General features: G+C 43.6%; 1 protein-coding gene across 4 annotated transcripts in view; it reads right to left on the bottom strand.

Annotated features, from left to right (window-relative positions):
- SHBG (sex hormone binding globulin) overlaps positions 1-13072 on the bottom strand; it is a 30089-nt gene extending 17017 nt beyond the window's left edge. The window contains exons 1-6 of one of the 4 annotated variants that reach the window (XM_075206084.1): positions 12780-13072; positions 12420-12686; positions 11654-11769; positions 10292-10481; positions 5764-5946; positions 1286-1451 (exon numbers count right to left, since the gene is read on the bottom strand). In XM_075206084.1, coding sequence (XP_075062185.1) covers positions 1286-1451; positions 5764-5946; positions 10292-10481; positions 11654-11769; positions 12420-12497 — 733 coding nt within the window. In that variant the 5' untranslated portion in view covers positions 12498-12686; positions 12780-13072. The other 3 variants (XM_075206085.1, XM_075206083.1, XM_075206086.1) reach the window with 3 other exon arrangements.
- Between the last annotated feature and the right edge of the window lie 830 nt (positions 13073-13902).

The raw sequence follows: 13902 nt of genomic DNA, 5'->3' as shown, positions 1-13902 counted from the left end.
ATAACGTTGGCTTAGAGTGAGGGAGTGCTAAGTGGTTAGTTGAGAGTGCTGGCTGGAGAGAAGCTATATTAGGTGGGTAAGAGAGGGTTGAGAGTGAGAGACTGCAAAGTGGTTAAAAGAAAGTTTGGTTTGGAGTAAGAGAATGTTAGATGGTTTGGAGAGAGTGTTTGCTTAAGCTGGGTACACACTGAAGAATTTTTCCAACCGAAGTGTTATCTGAAACGATTTTACCTACTACTGAAGGTCCGATCAGTCTGGCGGTTCATGCATACACACTGACACGATTTACCTTCAGATCTGTGCTCTTCATTTGGTTCTTCATCTTGTCCTCTAGTCCGGAGAATGACAGCACAATATTCATTCATTCATTACTGTCACATTGTCACACTGATTAAAACCGCCTTGCTATAGCTATCCACATGTCCTAATGAGTTTCGTTAGCTTCTGTGACTCTGAAACAAAATATTCTGTCTGAGAAGGAACAAATGAATGATTGCTGCTACAGCACTCACTACATTTATTCACCGGGACATTCATTGCTAGCATCGTCTGAAAAGTCCCCCGACTCTGTAAACTCTATGAAGATCGTGAACATGAGTGCATACACACTACATGATTAGTCGGTGATTGGTCAGAAAATATTAAACTGTACGACCAACCAAATGAGACGATGATCGGCACTTTAGAACGACTTTAGACACTCACACAATATCTTACTGAACGGTCATATGTTGGCTGATTGGTACGAAGATCGGATAAAAAAATCTCTAGTGTGCACCCAGCCTTCGAATTAAGGTGTGCTAGGTAGTTAGTTGACAGTTCTGGTTGGAGAGAAGGAATATTAGGTTGGTAGGAGAGAGTGTTGGCTCAAAGTGAAAGAGTGTTAAGTGGGTAATAGAGTGTCATGGCTGTGAGTGAGGGGTGTTAGTTGTGCAGGAGCGAGTGTTGAGTCTACTGTGTGTTAAGGATTAGAGAAAAGTGCTAGTTGACTTTAAGCAAATGTTTGGTGACTAGAATCAAAGACTGACTGAAATTTTGAAATACCTGTCAACAATTCTGATATCAGTCCCTATTTCTGGTTCTCAAACAGGGATAAATTTTGTACAAAAGGTGTGTAACGTGAAAGGGACAGGGTGTGTGAGGAGAGGCGTCCTAAATATGCTTTTCCATTGGGAATGTTGGCAGGTTTTTGTGACATTTACAATTTTTGGACTGGGAGAAATCATCAGTGAACACATAGCATCACCTGCAGTGTAAGGAATAGAAGTAAGCTAATGGTCATTACCTTTGGTGCGATATATCACTCTTCCAGAACCTGGGAAGTAGCTGCCTCTGCGGTGGGATGAAAAGCAAAGTTTGGAAGAGTTTGAGGCAGTGTCTGTATAGAGCCATTTTGGGGTCAGGCTGAGCCATATCCAGTGTCTGAGACATCCGTCAAGGGCAGTATTTATCTAGATGGTAAGAAGGAACAAAACATGATAAGGTAATGAGCTGAACATTAGGAGTAAGTACTAAGAATGCAAAAAGTAATGTAAGAAAAATAAGCTGCAATTGCAGGGACATAATAACACAGGGTAAAGGAGGTACGGATCCAGGATAACTGAGTGTATAGAGGAAGAGATATCACCAGGTGACAGTGACTGCTGTACAGGGCTCTTGTAGAGACACAATAGGTGGTTGTATTATACTAATTATCTGATAGTAATGTATATAGTCAGGTAGTGTGATCCAGGATAACTGAGTCTATAGAGGAAGAGATATCACCAGGTGACAGTGACTGCTGTACAGGGCTCTTGTAGAGACACAATAGGTGGTTGTATTATACTAATTATCTGATAGTGATGTCTATAGTCTAGGTAGTGTGATCCAGGATAACTGAGTGTATAAAGGAAGAGATATCACCAGGTGACAGTGACTGCTGTACAGGGCTCTTGTAGAGACACAATAGGTGGTTGTATTATACTAATTATCTGATAGTGATGTCTATAGTCTAGGTAGTGTGATCCAGGATAACTGAGTGTATAAAGGAAGAGATATCACCAGGTGACAGTGACTGCTGTACAGGGCTCTTGTAGAGACACAATAGGTGGTTGTATTATACTAATTATCTGATAGTAATGTCTATAGTCTAGGTAGTGTGATCCAGGATAACTGAGTGTATAAAGGAAGAGATATCACCAGGTGTTAGTGACTGTTGTACAGGACTCTTGTAGAGACACAATAGGTGGCTGTATTATACTAATTATCTGATAGTGATGTCTATAGTCAGGTAGTGTGATCCAGGATAACTGAGTGTAAAGAGGAAGAGATATCACTGGGTGACAGTGACTGTTGTACAGGACTCTTGTAGAGACACAATAGGTGGTTGTATTATACTAATTATCTGAGAGTAATGTCTACAGTCTAGGTAGTGTGATCCAGGATAACTGAGTGTATAGAGGAAGAGATATCACCAGGTGTCAGTGACTGTTGTACAGGACTCTTGTAGAGACACAATATGTGGTTGTATTATACTAATTATCTGAGAGTAATGTCTACAGTCTAGGTAGTGTGATCCAGGATAACTGAGTGTAAAGAGGAAGAGATATCACTGGGTGACAGTGACTGTTGTACAGGACTCTTGTAGAGACACAATATGTGGTTGTATTATACTAATTATCTGATAGTAATGTCTACAGTCTAGGTAGTGTGATCCAGGATAACTGAGTGTAAAGAGGAAGAGATATCACCAGGTGACAGTGACTGCTGTACAGGGCTCTTGTAGAGACACAATAGGTGGCTGTATTATACTAATTATCTGATAGTAATGTCTATAGTATTTACATATCTCTGCTTCTGAACAGGTCAGACGTGTCCTGCCTGCTCTCTGTTGGAGCCCAGCTTGGAACTTCTTCTGGGCCCTGCATTTCACCCCTGGAGATGCCTTTTTGATGGCTGCCGCTACTTGCTGCTTATGGCTACTACTGCTCACAAATTTGGCCACCCTTCACTTGGGTACTTCCTCCTCCCGACCCGCTCCCCGGCTGCTACCTCTACTCTAGGCCGTGGCTTGGGCTCTACCCTCCGAGCTCAACCTGCTTCCCTACTACCCTCACTAGGCGCAACCTTAATGCTATTGACCCTACCTCTTTCTCGTCCTCTCTCAAAACTCTCCTATCACCTCTTCCCTCCCTGGCCTGCCCTGTCAAGGCGTCCTCTCTCTACAACCACTCCCTCACTACTGCCCTGGATTCTGTTGCCCCGGCCTCTTCTATCTGCCGGCGCTGCCTCATTCCCCAACCATGGCACTTCAAACTCACCCGCTTCCTCCTAAAGTGCCCTCGCACTGCTGAACGCCTCTGGAGGAAATCTCGTTCCCTTCACTTTAAATTTATCCTCTCCTCTTTCTGCTCTGCTCTCTCCCTTGCTAAACAATCCTTCTTTAAGTCCCTCATTTCTTCTCACTCCTCCAATCCCCGCTGCCTCTTTGCCACTTTCAACTCCCTCCTCTTTTTTCACCCCCCCTCCTGTCCCGCCTTCACTCTCCGCTTCTGACTTCGGCACCTTTATCTCTTTCAAAATTGAGGCCATCAGACTGAACATCTCCTCCCATCCTTCTCCCACCACTCTCCTCGCTTCAACTCCCTCCAACAATCAACTCTGGTTCTTCTTCTACCCTACATCGGGTGACGAAGTTCGCTCCCTTATTCGTTCCTCTCCACCCTCTACCTGTCCTTTCGATCCCATCCCCTCTCACCTGCTTCGCTCTCTCTCTCTCCTACTGCCTGCTCTTACCTTGCACATCTTTTCAACCTATCATTCTCCTCTGGCAGAGTCCCCTCCTCATTTATACACGCTTTTATCTCTCCTATCCTCAAAAAAAAACAATCTCGACCCCACCTCTCTTGCTAATTATTGCCCTATCTCACTTCTCCCTTATGCCTCCAAATGAGCGGATTGTCTGCAGCCGCCTCACCAGATACCTCTTGGACAATTCCCTCCCCGACCCTCTCCAATCCGGTTACCGCCCCCTCCACTCTATCGAAACTGCCCTGGCCAAAGTTACTAATGATCTCCTATCAGTCAAAGCCAGGGGTCACTTTTCCCTAGTCATCCTCTTCAACCTCTCCGCAGCCTTCGACACCGTGGACCACCCCCTCCTGCTGCAAACTATTTTCTCTCTCTGCCTCTCTGGATCTGTCCACGCCTGGTTCACCTCATACCTCGCTAACCGCTCCTTCTCTGTATCAACGTCTGGTTCTTCCTCCACCCCCTCCCCTCTCCCTGTAGGAGTCCTTCAGGGCTCTGTTCTCGGCCCTCTACTCTTTTCGCTCTATACCTCGTCCCTTGGTGCTCTCATCTCTTCCTTCGGTCTTCAGTATCACCTTTATGCTGACAACATTTAACTCTACATCTCTTCTCCTGGTCTTTCCTCCACTCTCCTCTCTCGTGTATCTGACTGCCTCTCTGCCATTTCCTTCTTGATGTCCTCGTTTTATTAAAATTAACATCTCTAAAACAGAACTCATTGTATTTCCTCCCCCTAGACTCCCCTCCCACCATGACCTCTCTATCATTGTTAACAATACCACCATCTCCTCTGTCACCTAACTCTGCTGCCTGGGTGTCACCCTCGACTGATTTCTCTCCTTTGCCCCCCACATTCATTCCCTTGCCAAAGCCTGTCGCTTCCAACTATGCAACATTGCTCGCATCCGGCCCTTCCTTTCTCAGGATGCCACCAAAACTATCATACACACACTCATCATCTCCCGCCTCGATTATTGCAACCTCTGCCTTACCGGTCTCGCCCACTCCCATCTCGCCCCCCTCCGCTCTATACTCAATGCGGCTCCAAGACTCATCTTCCTTTCACACCGCTCCTCCTCCTCTGCTTCTCCTTTCTGCCTTGCCTTACACTGGTTCCCCTTCCCCTACAGAATCCTTTTCAAACTCCTTACCACCACGTACAAGGCTCTCTCCCAGTCTAATGCCCCCAATATCTCTAAACTCCTCTCCATTTTCACTCATGCCCGCTCCCTGTGCTCGGCCAATAACCGTCGCCTCTCCTCCACTCTGATGACCTCTTCCCACTCCAGAATCTAAGACATCTCCCGTGCGGCCCCCCTTCACTGGAACAACCTCCCTCGCTCCATCCGTTTCTCTCCTAATCTGTGCTCCTTCAAACGGGCACTTAAAACTCACCTGTTCCTCAAAGCCTACCACCCATCCACTTAACCCCTTCATCTCCTCCGCTCCTTCTCCCCTCTCTCCTCCCTGCCCCCCTTTTCTCTCCCCCATGCTTCAACTGGCTCCCCTTTGTGCCTGATTTTTGTTTACCCTCCTTAGGATGTAAGCTCATATGAGCAGGGCCCTCATCCCTCCTGTCTCCATACCTGTTCTTCCGCTCCATCTTTACTGCATTAGCCTGCCTGGAGTTTCTGAAGTATTGGTATTTTTTGTTCATTGTTCAGTACTGTTTCACCCTGTATAGTCTACTGTTTGTACTGTGTACAGTGCTGCGGAAATCTTGTGGCGCCTAACAAATAAAGGATAATAATAATAATAATAATAATAATAATAATAATAATAATAATATAGTCTCGGTAGTATGAGCCAGGAAAATACAGTGGATTAAGGGTGAACCCAACTTGATAAACATAATATACCTGAAAACACAGCAATTATAGAAAACTAAATGAGCATTTCACTTAGTAACATTGATCAGTGTACATTATATTTGAGTGACAACACAGGTAAGGAGGACATGCTATGAAAATATACAGTAGAATAGAGATATTTTACTGGTTCCAACAGTTGTGTCTGATTGATGAGGATTCCTCCTATTGCAATTCTCATGGCTGTGTCCATAGTCTGAGTGACCCTCTCTGTCACATGACCAATACGCAGACACTGCTGGTCATCCACCTCTAGGATAATACGATGACCCTCACTGCGTAGGACAACCTGTGAGTCAGAGGAAAGAATTTACAATGTTTGACATTCCAGGAATTAAACTGTGATCCGAGAAAGATAAACACTGTTTAATCAGAGGAACACAGGGCAGGTTCAACAAAATTTACTCAGTAACCAGATCTACAACCAGCTTAAAGTGAATGAAATATCCCACAGTACCATTTCACTGATTCTCTTCTGGAAACGGCCCTGATTCATGTATATTCTGAGGGTGAATTATAAAGAGAAAAGGCATGGATGTTCCATTCACTTACAGATGATGGACATTCAGAGAAAATATTCCAGTCTGTGTTTCAAATATGAAACCGTCACATGACACAAGCTTTAAAACTGAGGTGAAACAATACATTTACTCCACCTACAGTATCTAGTGTAACATGCTGCATTTACTACTTCCACATCATCTACTGCGACATGTCTAGCAGTTGCTGGTGTACCTGTGCTCCATTTACTCCTCCCACAAAATCTAGTGTAACACGTCTAGCAGTAGCTACCGTACCTGTGCTGCATTTACTACTCCCATGGTATCTAGTGTGACATACCTAGCAGTCGATGGTGTACCTGTGCTCCATTTTCTCCTCTCACGGCATCTAGTGTGACAGGCATTGTAGCCATACCTCTCTTTGAGGGAGAATGATGGAGATTTGCTGTGTGGGAGGTTGAGGGAGATTTGCTGTGTAGGTGGATGAGGGAGATTTGCTGTGTGGGAGGAAGAGGGAGATTTGCTGTGTAGGTGGATGAGGGAGATTTGCTGTGTGGGAGGAAGAGGGAGATTTGCTGTGTAGGTGGATGAGAGAGATTTGCTGTGTGGGAGGAAGAGGGAGATTTGCTGTGTAGGTGGATGAGGGAGATTTGCTGTGTGGGAGGAAGAGGGAGATTTGCTGTGTAGGTGGATGAGGGAGATTTGCTGTGTGGGAGGAAGAGGGAGATTTGCTGTGTAGGTGGATGAGGGAGATTTGCTGTGTGGGAGGAAGAGGGTGATTTGCTTTGTAGGAGGAGGAGGGTGATTTGCTCTATAGTAGAATGAGGGCAATTTGCTGTGTGGGAGGATGAGGGCAATTTGCTGTGTAGGAGGATGAGGGTGATTTGTTGTGTAAGAGGATGAGGAAGATTTACTGTGTCAGAGAATCATCATCGTATACAAAACCAGAGTTACAGATCATACCAAATACAATTGCATAGAATAAAGCAGAATTAAACATGTACAGATGAGGTTGATGAAGGAGCCACAGACATGACTGAGGGTAGAAAGGACTCTGTTCTGCTTACAGTCTAGATGGAGAGGACATTGCTGAGACAATAGTGGTTATTGGTTGTTGGAGTGGACATGTGACTAGAGCTGGTAGAACATACAAAGGGAGTAGTATAATTTGGGGGTGGAATAGGATATAGTGAAGAGGGAAAAATGTGAAAAATTGGGCGAGAGTCTGGTCAGGTGAGGTAGGGAGATCCATAAGTGTGGAGTGGCATGGGTGAAGTCTAGGAGGCGGGAGTGAGAGGTAGTTTTAGAGAGTAGGAGAGGTATAGGACAGAGGCAGGTCACAGAGGGCATATATCTCATGAAAAGGTCATATATGTATGAAGGGGTGGTGTTGGTGAGGGCTTTGGAAGTGAGGGTGTATAGCTTGAATTGAATTCTGGAAGTTATAGGTATCCAGTGCAGGAATATGCAGAGTGGTGCAGTGGATGTGGAGTGCTGAAAGACGATCAATCTTGCCATTATATTTAGGACAGATTCTAGAGGGGAAAGACAGGTGAGGTGAAGACCAGATTCGAGGAGATTGTGGTAGTCAAGGCAGGAGAAAATGAGAGAATGAATAAGAGCTTTTGTAATGTCCTAATTAAGAAAGGGGTATATTCTGGCAATATTTTAAAGGAGAAGGCGACAAGCCAGCACAAGGGACTGGATGTGAAAAATGAAGCTGATGACAGAGTCAAGGATCACTCCAATGCAGTGGGCTTGGGGAAAAGGGGAGTTATATTGTCAGGCAAGAGTGACACTGTAGGAGGGGTTGTAACACTAGGAGGAGGGAAAATAATGATCTCCGTTTTGGACATGTTGAGCTTTTAGTAGCTTTGGGACATCCAAGTGCCAATAGAAGAGGGACACATGTGACAAGAGAGGAGGAGAGGTAGAATTGTGTGTCATCTGCATAGAGGTGGTAGTTGTGACTCGAAGAGCATATTAGTTCACCAAAACTATAAAGAGAGAAAGACAGAGGACTGAGAACAGAGCCTTGAGGAACCCAAAAGATAGAGGGAGTCAAGGAGAGAATTTGTCAGTAATAGAGACACTAAAGGAGCATTCAGAAAGGTACGTGGTGAATCAGGAGAGAACAGCACTGGGAAGACCAAGAGAATCAATTATGTGGAGAACAGCATGGTCAACTGTATCAAAAACAGCAGAGGAGTCAAGGAAGACGAATACGGAGAAGTGACCCTTTGACCTAACTATGAGTTGAACATTGGTCACTTTAGTGAGGCAGTCTTGGTGAAGTGTAGAGGTGGAAGCCATTTTGCAGAAGCACTAAGTGTCAGCTTCTCCTGCTATAGAGAGAGCACTTTATGTATACAGAGATGGTAAAACTTGCCATCTCCTTCTCACGAGCCGCACCTGTCTACCTTTTTACGTCCCGGCCGTCACCATGATGACCGGGACGTCACTTACGCCCACACGTCCTGGCTGTTACCAGGGCAACAGTCGGGATGCTTCTATCTTTTACTGCCGCGGCCCGACTAATCTGACAATGCGCAATGGGAGCTAATCCATTAACAGCCTTCTGGCTGAGTTATGCATGTGTGGGGACTGTATTCTTGTTGGGTCATCTGTATATAAAAGGCAGGGTGGGCATAGCCTCCCTGCCAGTTATAGTTTGCAGTTTCTGTCACCTTCTGTTACCTGACCAGCTCCTGTGCTCTGCATCTACTGCTATTGGATTTCCCATGTTTGACCCTTGGCTTTGTTATTCTGGACCTTGATTCTTTGCCCTGATCTCTGCTACATTTCTGAACTCTCCTTGTTTGCTGCCAGCCCTGACATCTTGCCTGTTCCTGATCACGGTATCTGACCTCAGCCTGTTTCCTGACTACGCACCTTACATCTCCCACTACTCAGTGCCACGGTACGTTTCATAAACTTGTACTACTCTGAGTATAAGACCTGGGGGGCATCCGAGTACCTGTGAGCGCGTCAAGCTTTACGGGAAAAGCGGCTGCTATAGGTGAAGACCTCTCCATCTTGTTCTACAAGTTTATGATCATACTGATAGCCGTAACACTCCTACTTAGACCTTAATGAATTGGTTTGTCCCACTGACAACCTGCATTTTGTATTCAATGGCAATAAAAGTGCTGATTGTTCTGCAGAGGGTCGAGAAGAGAGTGTGCGGAGAGTGAGGGTTAGGTGGTTGTACACAAGATGTAAAAGTAGTTTTGAAGCAAAATCAAGGAGGGAAATCGGACGGTAGAGGGTTTCTTGGGGATAGGAGAGATGAGCATGTGTTTAAAGATGGAAGGGAGGGTGCCTGTGGAAAGGAACAGGAGGTTAGCTATGATAGGCAAACATCAGGGGGGAGGGTGTGGAAGAATTTTGGTGGAACCCGATTAAAAGGGCAGGTTGAGGGTGGAAGATGAAGAGAAGAGTGCGAAAAGGACGAGTACAGTTAGGGTGTGTTCATGTAATTGCAACTGAGGTAGGCAGAGATGCATATGCGCCTAACCCAAGCCAGGTGCTGGAGGGCAAATACATGCACCACTATTTAGCTGCTTCTGATTGGATAGTTGTGTATTGATTTCTCCAGCTGATAATACTTAATTCACTAGTGTGGCTGTATATTTGGTCATCTATTTGAACTTGTGGCCGTCTATTCGGATTAGTCAATTTATATTTTCATTTGGACTGTGGCAGGGAAGGATTTTTAAGGAGGATAATAACAGATGTTTGTATTTACTTTAATTGCACTTCATTCAATTTAAATTTATTTTAACTTACATATAAATTAAATTGTATTTACATTTTAATTATAGTTTATACTGTAAATGTAACTTTTACATTTATTAATAACACTGTAAACGTGACATTATTATGCTAACTCTACGCTTGTTACTCAAGACGTAAACATGGAGTATAAGCTATTGTTGCAGAGCTGGACTTCTAGTCCTATGGCGCTGCTGTGAGAAAGGGCTATTCTAGACACAATGTTACACTTGTAATAAGCAGTAAACACTCAGAAGTGACAAGTAACAAAAACAGTCCCTATGTCCCTTCCACATCTTTCAGACTGGTAATGTGGCACATACCCATTACCAACATGCCTATATACAACATCCTGCTCACCTTGTGCCATATTCCATCATTTAATAGGGGACCCCCATTGATAGTTATTTTTGCCAGCTGGTTGTGGATCTGTATTTCAGGACGTCCTTCCCTGAGTCCTAGTAGAAACCAATCTCTTCCCCCCGCAGAGTCTCCAAAAATCAGCACCCCCTCAGGATCAAAGGTGCGAAGTTCAAAGGAGGAGTAAGATCTATAAAGAAGAGCATTTCACACAAGTACTTTATCTTCTCTTTCTCCTGTTATGTCACATACTATCTCTTCCTCCCACTACAGGAGCGTTAGTCCTAGAACATCCAAAATGGAAACTATCACAAGTTTAGGTCTATAAGTTCCCAAACAATGACAGCATTTACATGGTGCCATGCATGGAGGGACACAGGCTGTCAACAAGTATCAAGCCCACATTTTTAAAAGAATATAAAAACCTTAGAAGTTAAAATATGCTTTACTCAAATAAAGGCATTCTTAATTATTTTATTCTATTATCAAAATTCTGGCCAGCAATACTTGTTAAATTGTGTTCCCCATGCAAAATCTTATCACCAGCAACATTATTGCTTGCAACCCTTTGTTGTATAGGGAAATAGGGTGACTATAAATAAAAAGGCCGATCAGTGGTGAGAACATCCATTTTCACCCACAATAGAGCTTCTTGACCTTTGATAAATTGGCCCTATGTCTGGGGGTCTCTGGAAATTTGTAGGAGAAAATCTGTGGATAGCTGGCCAACAAGAGATGTTTCTATCAGATCCAGGTAGCCGGAGTGGACCTACCAAAAGTTGGGAGGCTACCTACTATAAGTGGCAGTGGTCGGGGATATGAACCCTGGAACGTGTGCAAACCTGTGGGAGCATTAGGCCACTGTACTCCCATTCTACCTGTTGTGCGAGTTCTGTTATGTTATTCGGTTGTTGTTTGTGTGCTGTCCTTACATGTTAGTAACTCGGGTGTAAGATGCCTACCGCATATTGGTACCCACTGTGGGAGAAGCCACATACATTAGGGCTTGGTATAGTCTTTTCCCCAGAGTAATATCACACTGGGCATCTAATGGTAATTATTGCTTCTTACATTAACTATGAATATTCAATTAAAGAAATTAGTGAACAATAAGGGCATTTAGGAGAAAGTCCAGCTAGAAAGAAAATTTTACACCTTGTCAAAACCATACAACTGTAGGGTGGGGTGCAGCCTAGCTCAACTGTAAATCTTAGTGTAAAAATAAAGCATTTGCATCACAAAATGGTTTGTCTTGGTGCAAGTGGGTACCCTTTAGCTGGATTACCTCCCAAACCTAAGGGAGGGCACTTATGAGAAGTTCTCCTTATAAGTATCGGATATATTATCCAGATGTGTCCTTACCTGGTCACACTTTGCAAGTCTATGTGGACAGTTCCTGCTGGAAGGTCGTAGCCCCATTTCTGTCCAGTGTTAATCGTTTGCTCTGGATCCAGAAACCCAGCATGGCAGCTTATGTCCTAATGAATGACATTAAGATGAGAATAACTGCTGACACCGATTAAATGGAATCATGAACCCACATTACATTCTCATGTTATACAAGGCCTATCATCCACTCTGCCAGAATGTCCTCAGCCTCTATATTACCCTTATTTTGCCTTCCTTCTTTAGCTCTTACACTTATATGAGGAGGTCATTGCTTGTACTTTATCCCCCAGCCAAATGAGCTGTAACCCTTAGTGAACTACGCCTCATATTGCAGAATATTCCATTCTGCTGCCTGCACATAATTTCCTGTTTCATGATACAGAAATTGACTGTGTCTCATGTTATCTGAAACTCACACCAAACAGCCTTTGCTCTATGGTTTAGACAGTGAGAACCAGAGACAGTCGTACTTGTGGCTGTTCATCTCTATCTATGTTAGAGATCCCCCAGAACTCTCTTCTCCCCTACACTATCTTGTACCTATCTCTTTTTCCCCTCAAATTTCCCCTTCACTCTCTAACCATTCATCTCTCTTCTGTGTCCCATTTGTGTGACCAAATCCTGTCTTACCGAACCTTTCCCCTCCATTCCTGCTGACTTTATTCTAGTTTTCTCCTCTAACAATCCCTATTTTCACTAAACCCACCAATATTTCTCCTGTACTTCCCCATAAGCTCACCTCTGTTGTGCTTCCCTTTAGGCTCCTAAGCAAGACAAGTCCAAATATCTGTAGCCAATATGTCATTCTCCAAGCCATGATCAACAGATACCAATGGAATATCCCAGCTACCACACTCCAGCAGAGATCTCAAACCTCAGATGTATCCAACTCCTCCACACTTCAGGAGCTAAAGCCAAATGCTATGACATCTCCCATACGACAGACTCAATGCTATCAGCTATTTGCACTGAGCATGCAGATATATGGAAGTGGGCAGTCTCTCTGCTGATAAGAACAGGTTCAGTTTGAGTTGCAATAGATCAGACCATTCCTATTTACTAGTGAGAAAGAGTAATCCTGCCCCTCTAATATACTCACATCCCTGAATGATCCTCACAGTAATACCGCACATGAGCTCTAAATATTACTGACTTCTCCTGTCATCTGACTGGGCATGTGAAGCTAGCAGTGTTTTGAGAGAGGAATCAGCTGCTTGGCTGTGGCAGGAAGGGGAAAGATTTGTAAAATTAGCAACAAGGTTGGATTATGAGGGCGACGATTCTCTGAGTTAATGACAGGAGTTCAGGCAAAAGTAATAGAACACTAATTGGTGGATATTACTAAAAGGGGATATGTCTGCAAAGGGACAGAGAGAGAGACAGTCCAAAAACATGCTGATAGGTTAATTGGTTTCTGACAAATTGGACCCGAGTATGTGTGTATATGTATGTGTGTGTGTGTATGAGTGTGTGTGTGTGTATGTGTGTATATGAGTATGTGTGTATATGTATGTGTGTGTGTGTGTATATATGAGTATGTGTGTATATGTATGTGTGTGTGTGTATATGAGTATGTGTGTATATGTATGTGTGTGTATATGTGTGTATATGTATGTGTGTGTGTGTATATGTATGTGTGTGTATATGTGTGTGTGTGTGTATGTATGTGTGTGTGTGTATATGAGTATGTGTGTATATGTATGTGTGTGTATGTGTGTATATGAGTATGTGTGTATATGTATGTGTGTGTGTGTGTGTGTATATATGAGTATGTGTGTATATGTATGTGTGTGTGTGTATATGAGTATGTGTGTATATGTATGTGTGTGTATGTGTGTGTATATGTATGTGTGTGTGTGTGTGTGTGTATATGAGTATGTGTGTATATGTATGTGTGTGTGTGTATATATGAGTGTGCGTGGTAGGCAATTATAGTGTAAGCTAAAATGGGGCAGAGACTGATGATACATATTATCTGTACAGCTCTGCTTAATATGATTGGCGCTATATAAATAAACATTATTAATATTTAGGGAGACTGGTGGAGTCGTTAGGGATTAGATTTCATATGTGTCTATATTAAGGGCTCCACTCAGGTGTGCTGCTGTGTATGTATCTACAACATCCACAAATATTCCAAAAGAGATACAATATGATAAAATAAAATGGATACATACACCCTCTTTACACACTTGGATAATCATACATTGGGGTCCACACTA

The sequence above is a fragment of the Mixophyes fleayi genome, chromosome 4 (genome assembly GCF_038048845.1).
Source record: "Mixophyes fleayi isolate aMixFle1 chromosome 4, aMixFle1.hap1, whole genome shotgun sequence".
Taxonomy (NCBI): domain Eukaryota; kingdom Metazoa; phylum Chordata; class Amphibia; order Anura; family Limnodynastidae; genus Mixophyes; species Mixophyes fleayi.
Note: the sequence above shows the minus strand (reverse complement) of the source record. Positions and strands in the feature narration are given on the sequence as shown.